The sequence below is a fragment of the Trachurus japonicus genome, chromosome 16 (genome assembly GCF_045865225.1).
Source record: "Trachurus japonicus isolate A0001 chromosome 16, Traja_1.0".
Classification (NCBI taxonomy): Eukaryota; Metazoa; Chordata; class Actinopteri; order Carangiformes; family Carangidae; genus Trachurus; species Trachurus japonicus.
The window spans coordinates 14,385,619-14,399,907 of NC_140922.1; the positions used below are offsets into that span (position 1 = coordinate 14,385,619).

The 14,289-nt window shown below is 41.5% G+C and overlaps 2 protein-coding genes across 3 annotated transcripts; both read right to left on the bottom strand.

Moving 5' to 3' along the window:
- Positions 1-94: 94 nt before the first annotated feature.
- Positions 95-2,936, bottom strand: LOC146972051 (uncharacterized). 2 transcript variants are annotated; one of them, XM_085801817.1, is made up of 2 exons: positions 2,713-2,936; positions 95-2,264 (listed from the first exon to the last, which is right to left on the bottom strand). In XM_085801817.1, the coding sequence occupies exon 2, from the start codon at positions 2,216-2,218 to the stop codon at positions 602-604; it is 1,617 nt and encodes a 538-aa protein (XP_085657943.1). In that variant the 5' UTR covers positions 2,219-2,264; positions 2,713-2,936; the 3' UTR covers positions 95-601. The 2 variants fall into 2 exon arrangements, with proteins under 2 accessions (XP_085657943.1, XP_085657944.1); XM_085801818.1 differs by having other exon boundaries at positions 95-2,261; positions 2,713-2,901.
- A 1,321-nt stretch (positions 2,937-4,257) lies between these two features.
- Positions 4,258-11,238, bottom strand: LOC146972052 (uncharacterized). Its single transcript, XM_085801798.1, has 2 exons — positions 11,007-11,238; positions 4,258-7,864 (listed from the first exon to the last, which is right to left on the bottom strand). Exon 2 carries the CDS (start codon positions 7,810-7,812, stop codon positions 4,828-4,830), a length of 2,985 nt encoding a protein of 994 aa, XP_085657924.1. The 5' UTR covers positions 7,813-7,864; positions 11,007-11,238; the 3' UTR covers positions 4,258-4,827.
- Between the last annotated feature and the right edge of the window lie 3,051 nt (positions 11,239-14,289).

Here is a 14,289-nt window from a genome sequence, read left to right on the forward strand (position 1 = left end):
GCTTAGTTGAAGAACATGACAAATTCAGTCAGTTTATCATGTGAATAATTTCCTTAATATAGCATGCTGCATTGTGAAATTATGAAACACATAGTGAGTTTGAAAATATAGTTTATTACAACATATATACTGTATTCTTGAAGTCTTCTAAAACTGGAAGGAACACACAAGGTAACATGGTCAGTTAAACCATCTCACAACACATTCTGATCATACTAAATATAAAAAAAAAAAAGAAGTTTTCAATGCAGTACCTGGATCCCAGTCAAACATGGGTAAGCCATGCACTTACATCTTGAATGAACAATGAACATTACTGATTTACAACTTCAATAACCACTGCGGGGGTACCAACTTGAGATTTGTGTCTATAGTCATTATTGGACTCTTCACTGCTCTGGTGTGAAGAATCCAACAGTTAAAATGCATGTCAGTGGTCACTATATATCCCACCCTCATAAGTCTTTAAAACTTATTTGGAACATTGTGTTCCTTTGTGATTAAAACATCAAATGCGGTTCACTGACTGCAACCTTTATGCACTTGGTCCTTAATTAACATAAAATGTCACATGCAAATTGGAAATGTCCACTATGGTTTGTCAAGTTGTAATGGGAACAGATGAGGTAACTTGGTAAATCACCTCTGCAGGTTTGCCTGGTCCGCTTTCAACAATGTAGCAGTCATCATCATCTAATTTCACTCCTGGTTTCCCGTTCACAGGATCTCCACCTTGACTTCTGTCCAGACTCAAAGCCACAACTTGGTTTTTCTTTATGTTACCTGCAGCTGGGACGTCGGGTTTTCTCTCACCATTCATCTGAACAGGAACTGTGCTCACAATTGGTGTCACCCTTTTAAGTTTGTTTTGCTGTTTGCCACCTCGCACTTGCTGTGCCATGAACTCCTGTGCTTTGGCGCACTTGTGCCTCTGAAGGAGCTGAGGACTGTCAAAAGCAATATGACAGACTCGACAAATGAGCCCAAGTTTTCCAGGCAACATAGGTTTGCTCAGCACACCTGGTGGAGTGTTTGTGGGTGTCTTCATCTGCAAGGAGGGAGCAAAAGAAAACCCCTGACCACTTGAGGTGGTTGTACTAGGATTTGGGATCTGACTCTTTGACAGAAGGGAGACATTGGTGGTAGGGTTGGATGTACTGGGTTTCCGACTGTATATCTGCACGGACGGAGTGATACACATCCCTTGATTGATTTGACTGTATGATCTGATATTCTGATTTTTCAACTTCAGAATAGAAGTGACACCTGTCGTCGGCATGCCTTTACTGCCAATGACGGGATTCTGCTTTTTTAGTTGTATAGGGGAAGTGACCCGAGGTTCCTGTGCACTCAGGTTCTGACTCCTACCTGTGCTGGATTTGTTTGGTTTACCAAAACTCAGCGGTTTTGCAGTAATGAGTCTGAATTTTGTAGCATTCTTGGGTGAGTTACAAACATGGAAGCGAGGCACAACCTTCTTGCTGGAGAGCAGGAGCCCACATCCTATACAGCCAGAAACTTTGTCTGTGACATGAATGCTGTGGTGGGAAATGAGACAGGTCTTGGTCATAAAACACAGCCCACATTTACCACAGATGTATGGCTTTTTCTTGTTGAACGTGCGCACCGTTTTTAACAACACAACTGGCTGGTAAAGTGTCCAAAGATCCACTGTTGGTGCACCCACACCTGCAAAAATATTCTGCATGTGTTTTGAAGGGTTGGCTGGATTTGGGAGGAGGGATGCTTGTGACACAGAGGGGTGCACCTCAGGCACTTGTGAAATCTGGAAAGATTTAATTGGGACTGTCACATGAGCTGATGTAATGGGTGGTTGCAGCATGGGCTTCACTGGCAAAGAAACAGATGGCACACTGCCCCAAACAACCTCACCCGTCTGTAATCTTTGTAGCTTCTCTTCTTCCTCAACGCGCTTCTGAAATCTGCGTTTCCTTATTGTTTGGTGATCGAGCACTTGGTGTCCCGGCTCATGTTTTGTGCTGTGCTCCAGCATGTCACTGTACAGGGTAAACTCAGTTCCACAGGAGCAGATGTAACTTGCAGCCGAGCACACATGTTCCTCCAGGCCTCTTCGATCTGAAAATATTTGCTCACAGCTGAAGCAGAACCGACCGGCCTTTAACAAATCACTGCTTAATCCATCGTCCAGGACATTGTGAGGACTTTTCTGTTCTCCCTCCATGGTCAGGCTAGGCATGGATGTGTGCCCTGAATATGTAGAGCTCTCCAGAGCGCACTTCCTGCTGATGGAGACAGTTTTAAAATTAATATTATCATACACAAAACATAGGTGAATGGTACAAGCCTTTTTTTTTCTCCATGTAACCTATAGCATGTCTCTGGGGAACTAGCTATGCTAACAGGAACTACATAGCAAGCTAAGAAGAAAGGGCTTCCAATTTACACTATCACTTATAGCCTCTTTATTGAATAAATTATTACCGGTACGTTAATTGGTCATTATCCCTTTTTTTTGTTGACAAAAATATCTAAGCCTAGCCAAACTATCAGGTAAATCCTTGTCATACACCGCCCACCTTGTCAAATGCACAATGTAAAAGACACCGCGACCAAATAATACGGTGATACTGCTAATCAACATGTTTTACGTACAAACAAATGACCGAGTAATATTCGGCAAGAAGTGTTTTGTGATTCATAACGTTGCTGTTTTGTTCAAAGCGCGCTTACCTTGCTATGCTACCAGCATATCATGCTAACGTCAGTCCCAACTGGCTCCGAGACAATAACGTTATCTCACTGTCGCGCCGATATCAATGTAGCGCCGTATCAATACTCAGGCATGTCATTGCAACAAATCGCAAACAGTTTGACGATTGTCGTTTTGTTGGGTATTCAGAATCGGGCAAATCCTACCGGTGTTTTGCGCGGGTTGATAGCAGTTAGCCCGTTAGCCACACCAAGAGGGGGAAAAAAGGAAACCTCCTTCTTCGGCCGACGTCACGTCTCCACGACAGGAAGTTACGTTACGACGTGCTGCGTCACACCGACACCTATCGACTGGAGGTCTTGACAAAGACGGTTTATGAAAATAAATAGTATAATATAATAGTAAATAGAGTATCTTTGGTCTTGGCAAAGATACTATTTTGGTCTTGGTTCACCTTGGTTCCCGTTCACGTTATTGCCGTCGTCACAGTGAGAGAAATTCAGCCTTGACCACAAAAACAATAATTTTCAATTTCAAGTCCACTCACAAGGGCTTTTTCAAGCTCCCACAGTCCCTATCCTTGATGATAAACATTTTGTATTATGGTACAACATGCATCGAGGCCTTGATAAAGTTGACAAGACTATTAACTTTTATTTCACAACAGGATTGTGACCTAGAATTTCAGATTGAATAGTAAATAGGGAATATCATAGCATGAAATTCAAAATTAAAACTTCTAAACTTGATGAATGTATATGTAACTTTGGGTATATTTTATACTAAACTCCTTACCACTGTACATAAAAAAACTGTTACTCACTGCAGCAATGTCAGCTTAAGTGATCATTAACACTTATGATATCAGTTCTGTCAAAACACACCATGACATCATGTGCAGACTAATGCTTTAAGGTTTCTTTTTTTCCCTACAGGTGTCCTTCAATTCAAATCTTAATCTGATCCCTGCAGGAATTTACTCTCAACTAGCAATGTGTACATATTTATAATGCTGGAATACAGCCCCAAGATATGCGTTTGTGTTGTGGCTATTTGATTTAACACATCAGTTTGGGACTATGCAACATGCATACACAAAAATCAAATAATGCTCTTAAAACTGGATATGGGGACATGATTTTCCTTTTAAGACACAGCCATGAGTACAGATGACTAAGCAGGAGCCACTTTGAGCCCCCTATTCTCTGTTGATTTGCCTCAGTGGTGAATTATCCCAAATGATCTATAACTATTTATCGACTCAACACCAGGGTTGTGCTGTAGCTACAAATTACACCCATTTACTAATTCTTATGAACACAGGAAATGACATGGTCATTAACGCGTTATATCTGACCTAAATACCTGAACAGCAAAAAACATCTGAGCAGTAGGACAAAAAAACTATATGTACAGTCAATCCTGTGAAGTTACTAAGGTTCAATGATCACAAGATTTTACCTTTTAACTGAGGTTTATGCACTGCACTGTTGCTGTAAGGAAAAAAGATGTGTCTATCAGAACCCATGAAGCTTGACTCTTAATCATTTTTTTTTATTTCTAGGCTTTATTAAGTGCAGTTATTCGGCTTAGCTTGGGAAATATAAACATAGGTTATTGTGATGTCACTTGTTTCACAATTTCATGTTAAAACACATCTCTTTAGGTACAATAAAAAAAAAACTTTTTCTAGTGTCAATTCCTGCACTTTTTGTCTTACAGCCTTTAAAAAGTAAATATAAGATCCCATATCACACAAAAATGTAATGTACATGTTTTACAGACAGGTGTGTTTGTTAACATCAGAAACAACAAGCTATACCACTAACTCTGTGATAAAAGTTTCATTACCAAATACTCAAACATTTACAGGCTAATGACATTATGTAATATGCATTAACTTGACAGACCTAGAATGTACACTATATCAAAGCTTTTGTTTTTACAGTGGCAAGCTACTATAACACACCCCTAGAAGATGTTTAGAAAACACTAACTAATGCAGCTGTACATTTTCCTGTAGAATAAAAAACAAAACAAAAAAACAACTGAAGTTCAACCGGCAAATACAGAGGGAACAAACAATAACAAGATATGCTCTGCTCCTAATACACCATAGACATTTTTTAGTGTCGTTAAGAAGTTAGCTGTTCTTGTGTTTGTGGGTTAATATCTCCAGCCATAATGCGATGAATCCTTCTACGGTGGTTTTTGAGTGATTTAAGGCTTGGGTATGTACCTTGACACACATCACAGCGATATGTTTCAGATTGTTTGTGTGTTAGCAGGTGTTTCTGCAAACCATCCACTGTGCTAAACCAGCGGAGACAAACGGGGCAACGCACGGGCTTGATGGCGGGCTTGCAAGCCCCACTCCTCTGGTGAAATGCAAGACTGATTGTGTTTGGGAAGTCAGAGTTGCAGTGGGAACAGTGGTAAGTTTTTAGTGGGTTTGTTTGTAGATTTGTGACACGTCCACCTTTGCATCGATTCCAAGAGACATGTCTTCGAAGCGAACAGCGAGTGGCAAAAGTGTTGCCACATCTTACGCATACAATTCGCTGCTGCTTTTTAGTGGGATTTGGAAGCTGCTGTTGGCGTGGTTGTTTCTGTGCAGGCTTCTGCAGTGACTGGGGTGGCTGCTGCTGAGCTGGCTGTTGCTGAAATCTAAGTAAGAGAGGCTGTGATCGTTGTGGTTGCAGTCCCTTCAGCAGCTGGTGATGAGGATGCATATGAATCTGCAGATGAACTTCATAGTCTGCCCAAGAGCTAACAGTCTCTCCACAAGTCGGACATGTGTAGGATTCCTGCGCATGTTTCTGCAAATGCTCCAGGAGAAGTCTTGGAGATGTAAAGCCAACCCCACACTCACACGTCACCCTCCGTGGAAGTACAGAGGGTAGTGACATGATGCCCCAGTTGCCGCCATCCTCCTCCCGGGTTTGACAATCTGTTGCATTGCTTGACAAACTCTGCTGCCCTATCCCTCTGTTTACATCTACCACTGTTCTTTGCAACTGGCATTTCTTACTGTGAACCATCATGTTATCTTTGCGATTAAAGGTCTTCCCACAGACAAAACAAGCGAACATTGGTTTCATAATATTTGCATTGAGTGGAATGGCACCATGATCACCGCCATGTGCTGCAGACCCAAAAGCACGTGGCCTAAACCCACATAGTCGGAGATGGCGCCTTAAAGTAGATGCCCGGCTGTAGGTTTTCTGACACCTGTTGCAAGGGTAACGTCTTACACCATCTCTGACAAAGTAGCGCAGGCTGGAGGGATGTTCAACTGGCACAGATGTCTTCCCCTCTCTGTCATCACCAGCTTTCTTAGCAGAGCTAAGCGTCAACAGTTCATCATCCAAGGGCATTGTCCACTGCCCCTCATTGCTGCCCTCATCATCAACAACATCTGCCTCATCCCAGCTGTTTCTTTCTTCTTCCTGTAGTGACAATCCACCCAGAGAGGCATCGTTATGCTGCTCCATCACTGAGGGTTTGGGGTAGAATGGTGAAAAACTTTTTGCTGGACTAGTCCAGGCCAACTGTGAAACTGCGGACTGGTCTAAATTTGGAGAGGTCACCTCCACCTTGATACGACCAGTAACCTCTGTTCCCACAGCAATACTCTTGGAAAACTGAGATTCGTCTTCTGTGTCTGTTTTGGCTGATCTCAATACAATCATGTTCTCAGTGGGAGGACTGGCCTGTTGAGGGAGAGCTGACCGTGAGCCCTGACACTTGTGCATTTTAAGGTTCCACCTTCGGGCATAGCTGTGCTTGCACAATGGGCAAAAGAAAACTTTTTTTGTGTTGTTAAGCCTATGGATTGCCATCATTTTTTGTGAAAAGGGTGACTTATTTTTCAAAGAACTTGACGGCTGCATGGACTTGTTTCCTAACTGAGGGCATACATGATTGTCCGGTAAAGGTAACCTCCCAATGATCAGCTGTTTGCAGCGACGGCAACATTTAATCCTCTCTTTTTTATGCAAGAAATGATGCTCTGTCAGTTTGTCCAAGTTATCAAAGACCCTACGACAGCGGCCACATTGATATGTCCCGTATGTACCATTGCCCATTGCATCCATGTGCTTTTGACGTGTTTCAAGAACCACAACAGGGGAGAATGTCTTGGTCAGAGAGACAACCCTCTTCTTACTAGACTCAAGAATTCTGCTAATAGAGGGAGCTTTTGTCTTTATCCCGGGTTTTGCAAGCAGTCGCCTCAACTGTGAAATAGAGAGATCATTAATTGGGGAAGTGTCAGTTTTTGCTGTTGAAGTTATATCAACAGGGACATCTTCGTGTTTAGGGGTTATAGCATTATTGTTTTGATTCTGAGACTGAATAGGTGAAAAGCGCTTCATGTACGCTGATGCCAGTAGCTTCATTAAGCTGTTATTTTTGGGCAGACAGCCACCCTTTTCAGAGCTTAAAACTGAATCTGTATTGTCTTGGAAATGCATGTCTGCTACTGTCTCTGGTATTTGGTCTGATGTGGCTGACATGTTGTCAAGTTGTTCGTTATCGTCATCCTGAGGGGGCGTACAATGGCCTTGAGAAGTGGTTGCAATGGAAAGGCCATCTGCCAGGTTTAAATCGGCCTCCGGATCTGTTAATGTAGACAGTACGACAGGTGGGGAGCCTGAGGTAGAGGGGCAACTGAGGACTAAACCTGGCTGGGTTACTGTTGGACTCAATGATAAATTTAGGGTGGGAAAAACTAGTCCACCCCCCTTTCCACTGGAGATAATATTATTGTTATCTTGAGGCTGCAGTTGCTGAATTTGAGAAGTATGAGAACGCTTGTGCTCCAGCATAAGACTGAAGTCCTGAAATTCCTCTCCGCAATCACAAATATAAAAAGAAGGTGAAGGGCTCTCAGGCAAGCGCAGCGGACTGGGATGCTCGCTGGATGAGTCCATGCTTGCAAACAGTGTTTCATGTGGGCTGACATTAAGCTGTGGAGTGGGGGGCGAGACCTTGGCAAGTGCACTAGCATGGGTTGCCTGATGTACCAGCAAGGAGGCCAGTCCATTGAAGGTGGCTGAGCATGCCACGCAACGATACACTTTGGAGGATGAAGCATTTCCCTGTAACCCCAGCATCATGGAAACCACGTGTACAGGCAATCCAGGTGTTGTTGTCAACCGAGGCAGTTCCCTGTAAAACAAAACACACAACAATGTTTTAACCAAATCTTTGTATAATTTTTCATGCTTAGTATGTAACCCAAAAGACATTTTCTCATTTGTGTCACTTTTAAACATAGTACTTATTTCAAACACAAAGGCAACACAAAAATGAGACAATTAGCTTGTGTGCTTTGCAAATAATCATCAATTTGTTCTAAACCACAAGACAAACGTTACAGTTTGTGCAATGAAATATTACCAAATGTTCTATTCTGACAAAACAATATTGGGTAAGTTTTAAGACAACTTGGCTAAGCTGGTACAATGCCTTACCAGGTCCCTTACGAAGAGCCCTACATTTAGACCAGTGAGCCAAACACAGTGAATGCCACGCTTAGTCAGTTTTGCCTTAGCCTCCATTTTCTGCCAGTGTCTCCAGTGACCACCTAAGGGATGCCCTGGTTTGCAACATGTTTTATCATAGCCCTGTAATGGAAAACTTGTTTTTTTTTAATCTGTTAAAAAGAAATTTCTCTTCTTCTTCTAACTGGTTGATGTTCTTTCTTGTGATGAGGGTTGTTTGAATGAACTGTTCAAGTAAATAGCGCCTACTTCAAATGACTGGTTCAATGGAATTTGCACTGTTTGTCTTAGATTAAACATGTGGACAGATGTCAATAGCTACATGACCATCTCTGGATCTAAGGACCTGTCTCACCATCAGTGGTTGTCCAGATTCTTGAGACCTTCGTGGCTGAGAGAGACTGCACCCTATTCATCAGAATAGTGAGACTTAGTCTCTGTTTGCTGATTGTGATTTTGACACAATGCTCTATAATAAATTTGCCTCCACAAACCCTCCATCTGCCACTGGTTGACATACCTGTGCAAAAAATTGGACCACATGACAAAGCTGTAGATTTCATTCCGTTTCCTCTGGATTTGTATAGCAAGCGTTTAGCTATGTCATAATCATTTCCACTTGAGTCACACAGTAGAGGAAACATGTAGATTTGTGCCACAGTGATCATGTCTCCAAGCAGAGCCAAATCATGTGGCAAGATGTATTCTTTTTTTTTTTTTTTTTTTTTAAAGTTTTGCCCAATTATCCTCTATGAACTAATATCTGATATGGGAGTGTATTTGTTTGATTCGAAGCTCTGAATGCTAGGACAGAAAAATGTACACCATCATTCTTTCACAGACACATAGGTGGCCTCATAGGTCTTTCAGCCTAAGAAGGGCTAAATGGTTTGAATATTGCTGTGTGCATGTCGTATGGATTTCGCCATTAAAGGAGACATGTTATGCCCCCTTTTCACAAATTAAAATAGTTCCCAGGTGTCTTAAAGACGTATCTGTGAGGTGTTTTGGTCAAAATACCACAAGGATCAATCAAACATCACAGCTCTTCATACTCTCAAAACAGCCCTGGTCAGAACGGCTGGTTTCAGTGCCTGTCCCTTTAAATGCAAATGAACCACTACTTGCCCCACCCCGTCCAACCCCTTCTACCGGTCCCAGGTAGAGGTGGTATTATGCTGACAACAAACCAGTTACACAGGAGTACATAAAACACCAGATGACACACCCTCTTACAACCAATATTCTTAATTGTGCCTATTGAGTGATTGAGAGACCATGGCACTGCTTTGATATGAATTTTATTTGTCTTTTTAATCATGTAGCCTATTTAATGTAATTTTGACTGTTCTTCTGTGTATTTTCTGGTGATATTATTCAGTGATGAAATAAACAGATTCAGTGTATTTTCTATAGTAATCAATAACTTTTAATTTAACTGAATATCCAGTGAGACAAAACCTAAGTGGCATTTTTTAACTGTTGTTAACAAGCTAACAGGGTTTTTTGATATCTTTTCTGACTCACCAGACACAGAAACTACAAGTTGATCAAATGTATCAATCCACACTGCCTCAGAGTCTCATGTGCATCTGACCCGCTTTTCTTTATACACTCCAAGTCTATTTTTTTTTGTCTCCCACTGACAGGGTTAGTCAACTATGCAGTACAACTCCTCTCCATAACACCATGCTTAATTCACCAAATATTTTCCATGAAGCTGATGTTTTTAATTACTCAGAACTGGTCCACACCTTACTGAGGTGACCATCACAAACACCTGTTTCCTGTGTATAAATATGACACAGAGTGCCAAATTAACACATCTACACAGTTAAGTCTTAATTACAAAGCAAAGCAGTTACTGGAAGTGGGCCCATATTTATTACCAAAGGTTAAATCTAGTCTGCTAAGACTTTGTATTTCAGAAATCGACATTTATGTGCAGCTTTGTTTTGAGATTCATTTGAAATACACAACAACCACGATGTATCCCTAAATTAACCTATGACCACAAATTAAACAGATTTTTAACACCATCATTACACGGTCTGAATTAATAGCTGGCAACTAGTAAGAGCATGATGGGACTCACTGTCTGATCACTTAAGAGCTATACTATAGTATAAAGTTTAAATCATAAATAATTTAAGTTCAATAACATACAGTGGTTTTGGAGCAGCTTGTATAGAAAAGACAACGAGCTCAGTGGACATCGAAGACTCAACTGGACTGAAGCACAACACAACACACCTAAACGACCCATTTGCTAAAACAAACAAAAAAAAAGAAATAAAAGAAAGTAGAATAAAAATACAGCCACCCCCTGTGGTGGGTGGGGTGGGGTAGGGTAGGGGTACTTAGCCAGCTAATGCTAGGCACACTACGAACGAACATAAAACTGCTATTTTACAACATGATACCAGTTTATCGCCACACACACACACAAACACACACACACACACACACACACAAACAAACACACACACTAATGTAACAAGCTCCAGTGTCCGGTCAACGAGCTACTCACATGAACTCTGCTGAGCAAAACACACGTTTGCTAGCTTAGTATCTGACACTACCACACATACACATACCCATGTTAAGTCTCATCCACATATCTCCGAGGGGCTGCTGCTAGTGAAAGCTAACCTGGGGGGGAGGTGGTCGGCCACGTTCCTGAAGAAGGCCGGAGAAAGGTACAACCAACGTTAGCAAGCTAGCTGCTGTGACCTATGGAGCTGCTGCTGCTGCTGCTGCTGCTGCTGCTGCACAATAACGAGGCGCTCGGTTCTTCACGTACTCACCAGCCACAGGAGCTTCAACGACGTCCTTCCAAGAGGAGCCACAATAGCTGAGCGGGAGGAAGGGGGGGAGAGGAAGAAGAACTGGCTCGGCACACATCTGTTCATGCAGAGGCAAAACCTCTCGAGGGAAAAGCTGCTCAGCGAAGCTTTGTCGTGCACAAACGTGATGCTGTGCCAGGAGGAAGAGCAGAGCACCATGAGCTGCTGCAGCTGCAGTAGGCGCGGAGCGGCAGACTGTAGGTCCTCCTCTCCTCAAGGCGCAGGCGCAGCAAACCCGTTTCCTCCACGACAGCGCCAAGTAGTGCGCCCGCCGCTGTGCCTGCGGTGTGCAAAGCGAGCGCTGCGATTTGACGCTGTGGCCACAGTGGGAAATGCAGGTCATGTGAGGCAATCCGTCCCACATACCGTAGTCTTTTACCTTTATTATTTCGTTCAACAATTATTTGTGCTTTCACCTTTCGTTCAACAATTTATTATTTGTGCTTTCACAGTTTTACCAAATTTTTAGTCATGGTGCCAAAAGGTCTCAGTTTCCAGTCAGTCAGAGACCTGACAATAACACATTAAATGAAAATACAAATTCCACACTTATGGATAAACTGCACATAAGAGGTCTCATGGGATTTTTTTTTTTTTTTGGCAAAACATAATAAAAAAAATACATAAAGAAAAAGAAACAGTATAGAATATTGAGAAAGTGAAGTCCTTGTGTATTAGATTGGCCCATGCTGACACAAACCAGGCCGCACGGCCATGACAAAGGGATGCACACAACAAGAGTCAATTAACAAAGTATTTATTTAAGGAAAATTAACATAAAAAGGAACCTAAACTAATCATGGCCTGTGTGGTCTGTAGAATCAATGGTGTAGGTGAGTGCATGGGTGTAGGAGTGTGTGTCTGTATGTTATAAGGTGGAATAAATGAATCTAAATGCCAAATAAAAGCTAAAGGTGTCTCGGGAAGGAGAGTACCCAGCTACTGAGCTCCAGGAGAGTGTTGAAGGCCCACAGACTCCCAGAGCCCAGGTGGTGTCAAAGCTGCTGACGGCCCCTGCTGATGCTGATGTCAGGAGAGAGAGAGAGAGAGAGAGAGAGAGAGAGAGCAGGGAGGGTCATCACATATTTTTTGGGGCAAAACATCATGGGAAGGTAAAAAAAACAAAACAAAAGAGGCTTGGCGCACGCATTCATTTTCACACCCAGCTGGTGATTCAGTCTTGACAGCTTTCCAATTGTTTCAAAAAAAGAGAAGCAAATTAAGTATGCCAAATGAACAGTGAATTGTTTTGTTTGTTTAAAAAGCAGTAAAGTAGCAAAGTATCTAGACACAAAGAGAAAAACCAATGGCTAACACCTTCTTTAAATAATGGAACATTATGCATTTTTATTGTATCTGGGCCATAGAGAGTTTGATTCAAAATCAAAACCAAAATAAAGTGGACACTGATCACCCTTCCACATTTCTCTATCCATTTAACTTACAACCATATTTCAACTCTGTTAGGATGATCTTTTATGATATCAACTGAAGGTTAAACAAGCAGAGAAAAAACTACTGGTGATTCTAATATTGCAGTTTGAGTCTTGTTTTCAGTCAGCAATGTTAAGTAGCATACAGCAAACCACACCCCTGGAACTACTTCAGATTTTGGGCAGTGAGGATCAGGGTGTGAATCCGGACCTAGGTTCCTGTGGTTGACATTCAGGCGTGAGTGTGGGCTTTGATTTAGCAAAAACGTTGGCCAGAAAACACATATCCATGCCAGGCACTGGCCAAACCAGATGGCAAAAAGTTATCGCCTGCCTCCATAATGTGGGTTACAATAGGGTTCAATTTAAGTGACCACATTATCTTAGGCTCTCTGTTCAGCATCTCAATGTCTCACATTTGCTCTGCTCTTACTATTTGAATTAAGACAAACTGAGTGCTGCTTTGGTGAGATGAGACTGAAAATTGTGGACGTTGCAATATGTCAGGACCTTTTGGTTTGGCAAGGCTCTGCCAGCTTGCCAAGAATCTGTGCTTTAATATTGGCAATGGGCCTTTCTCTAACTCACAGCTGTTTCCATTAGACTTAAGATGGCAGGGGGTTTTCCAATACAGTGATGTTATATGAACTGTACATTTTCAGGATATGGAGGCATTCATATTGTTTACTACCCCTGCATCTCTCAGTTTTGGCACTTTTAACATTATTGATGGTGTGATCCATTAATGAAGTTGAAAGCTTGGCCTTTAGGTACTTGCCAATCTGTAGTAAAAAAAAGAAAAGAAAAAAGAATCAGAATACAGCAGTTGAAGGGGTTCACTAAAAAATAAAAATAACACAGTAGAGGACATTGTGAACTCACCTGGTTTTTCTTCTGGACAGACTTTTTAAAAATTCTTTACAGGATCATTGAGTGGAGTGACCTTTTCACCATTTCCTCTTAAAGAATTGACTGGGCTGTTGGTCACCTGCAGGCACCGTTGGACTCACTGGCACCGAAGATTTGTCTTGTTGAAATCAGCAGTGGGACGATCACCGAGACGGTCTCATGATACAATTTTTGTACATGATGTGATGACTAAACCAAAAATCCCCTATCTAAAGTTCACACAGCACCCACAAAGTTGTGCAGCTGCTGAAATGTAGTCTAATTAATTCTTACAACTATATAATTAATTGGTTTTTGTTATAAAATTATATACTAATATGATATGGCTATTTAGTTAGTTATTTGCATCAATGGTAAGCCATGTAAATCACTTTAAATTTACATTTAAATGTTGCTTTATACATGCATTTCAATAGGTTTTTTTGTAATGAAAAGCCAATTAAAAAACATTATAGATTGTAACTGTGGGAGTTTCCACCATTAAATCTACTTTACATCCACTACATCTTTCAGTTTAATTAAAAAAATGAAATCGGACATTGTATTTGCTATCACTTAAGGGAATTTCAAGGCAGAACACTAGTGACATCTATTCTCTGTAACTATCCGTTAAAAACCTGGAGCTACCTGCATGCACTGAGTGAGGGGTGGGCTGCACCCTGTGCAGACAAACACATTTTAAGCTCTCCTCACCTGCTTTGACTGGATCAACTTAAGATGGACACAGACAGAATATACAGACTACCACACTTGAGGTGACTACTTCATAATCTGTTGGCATACTCTGATTCATTATAGAACACGAAAAGGCAATATTTTTGCCACATCCAATGTCCAAAGCTCTGACTTTTACAGTTTAAACATGAGAGATGTTTTTTTTTTTATTATTGCTTATGTAATTA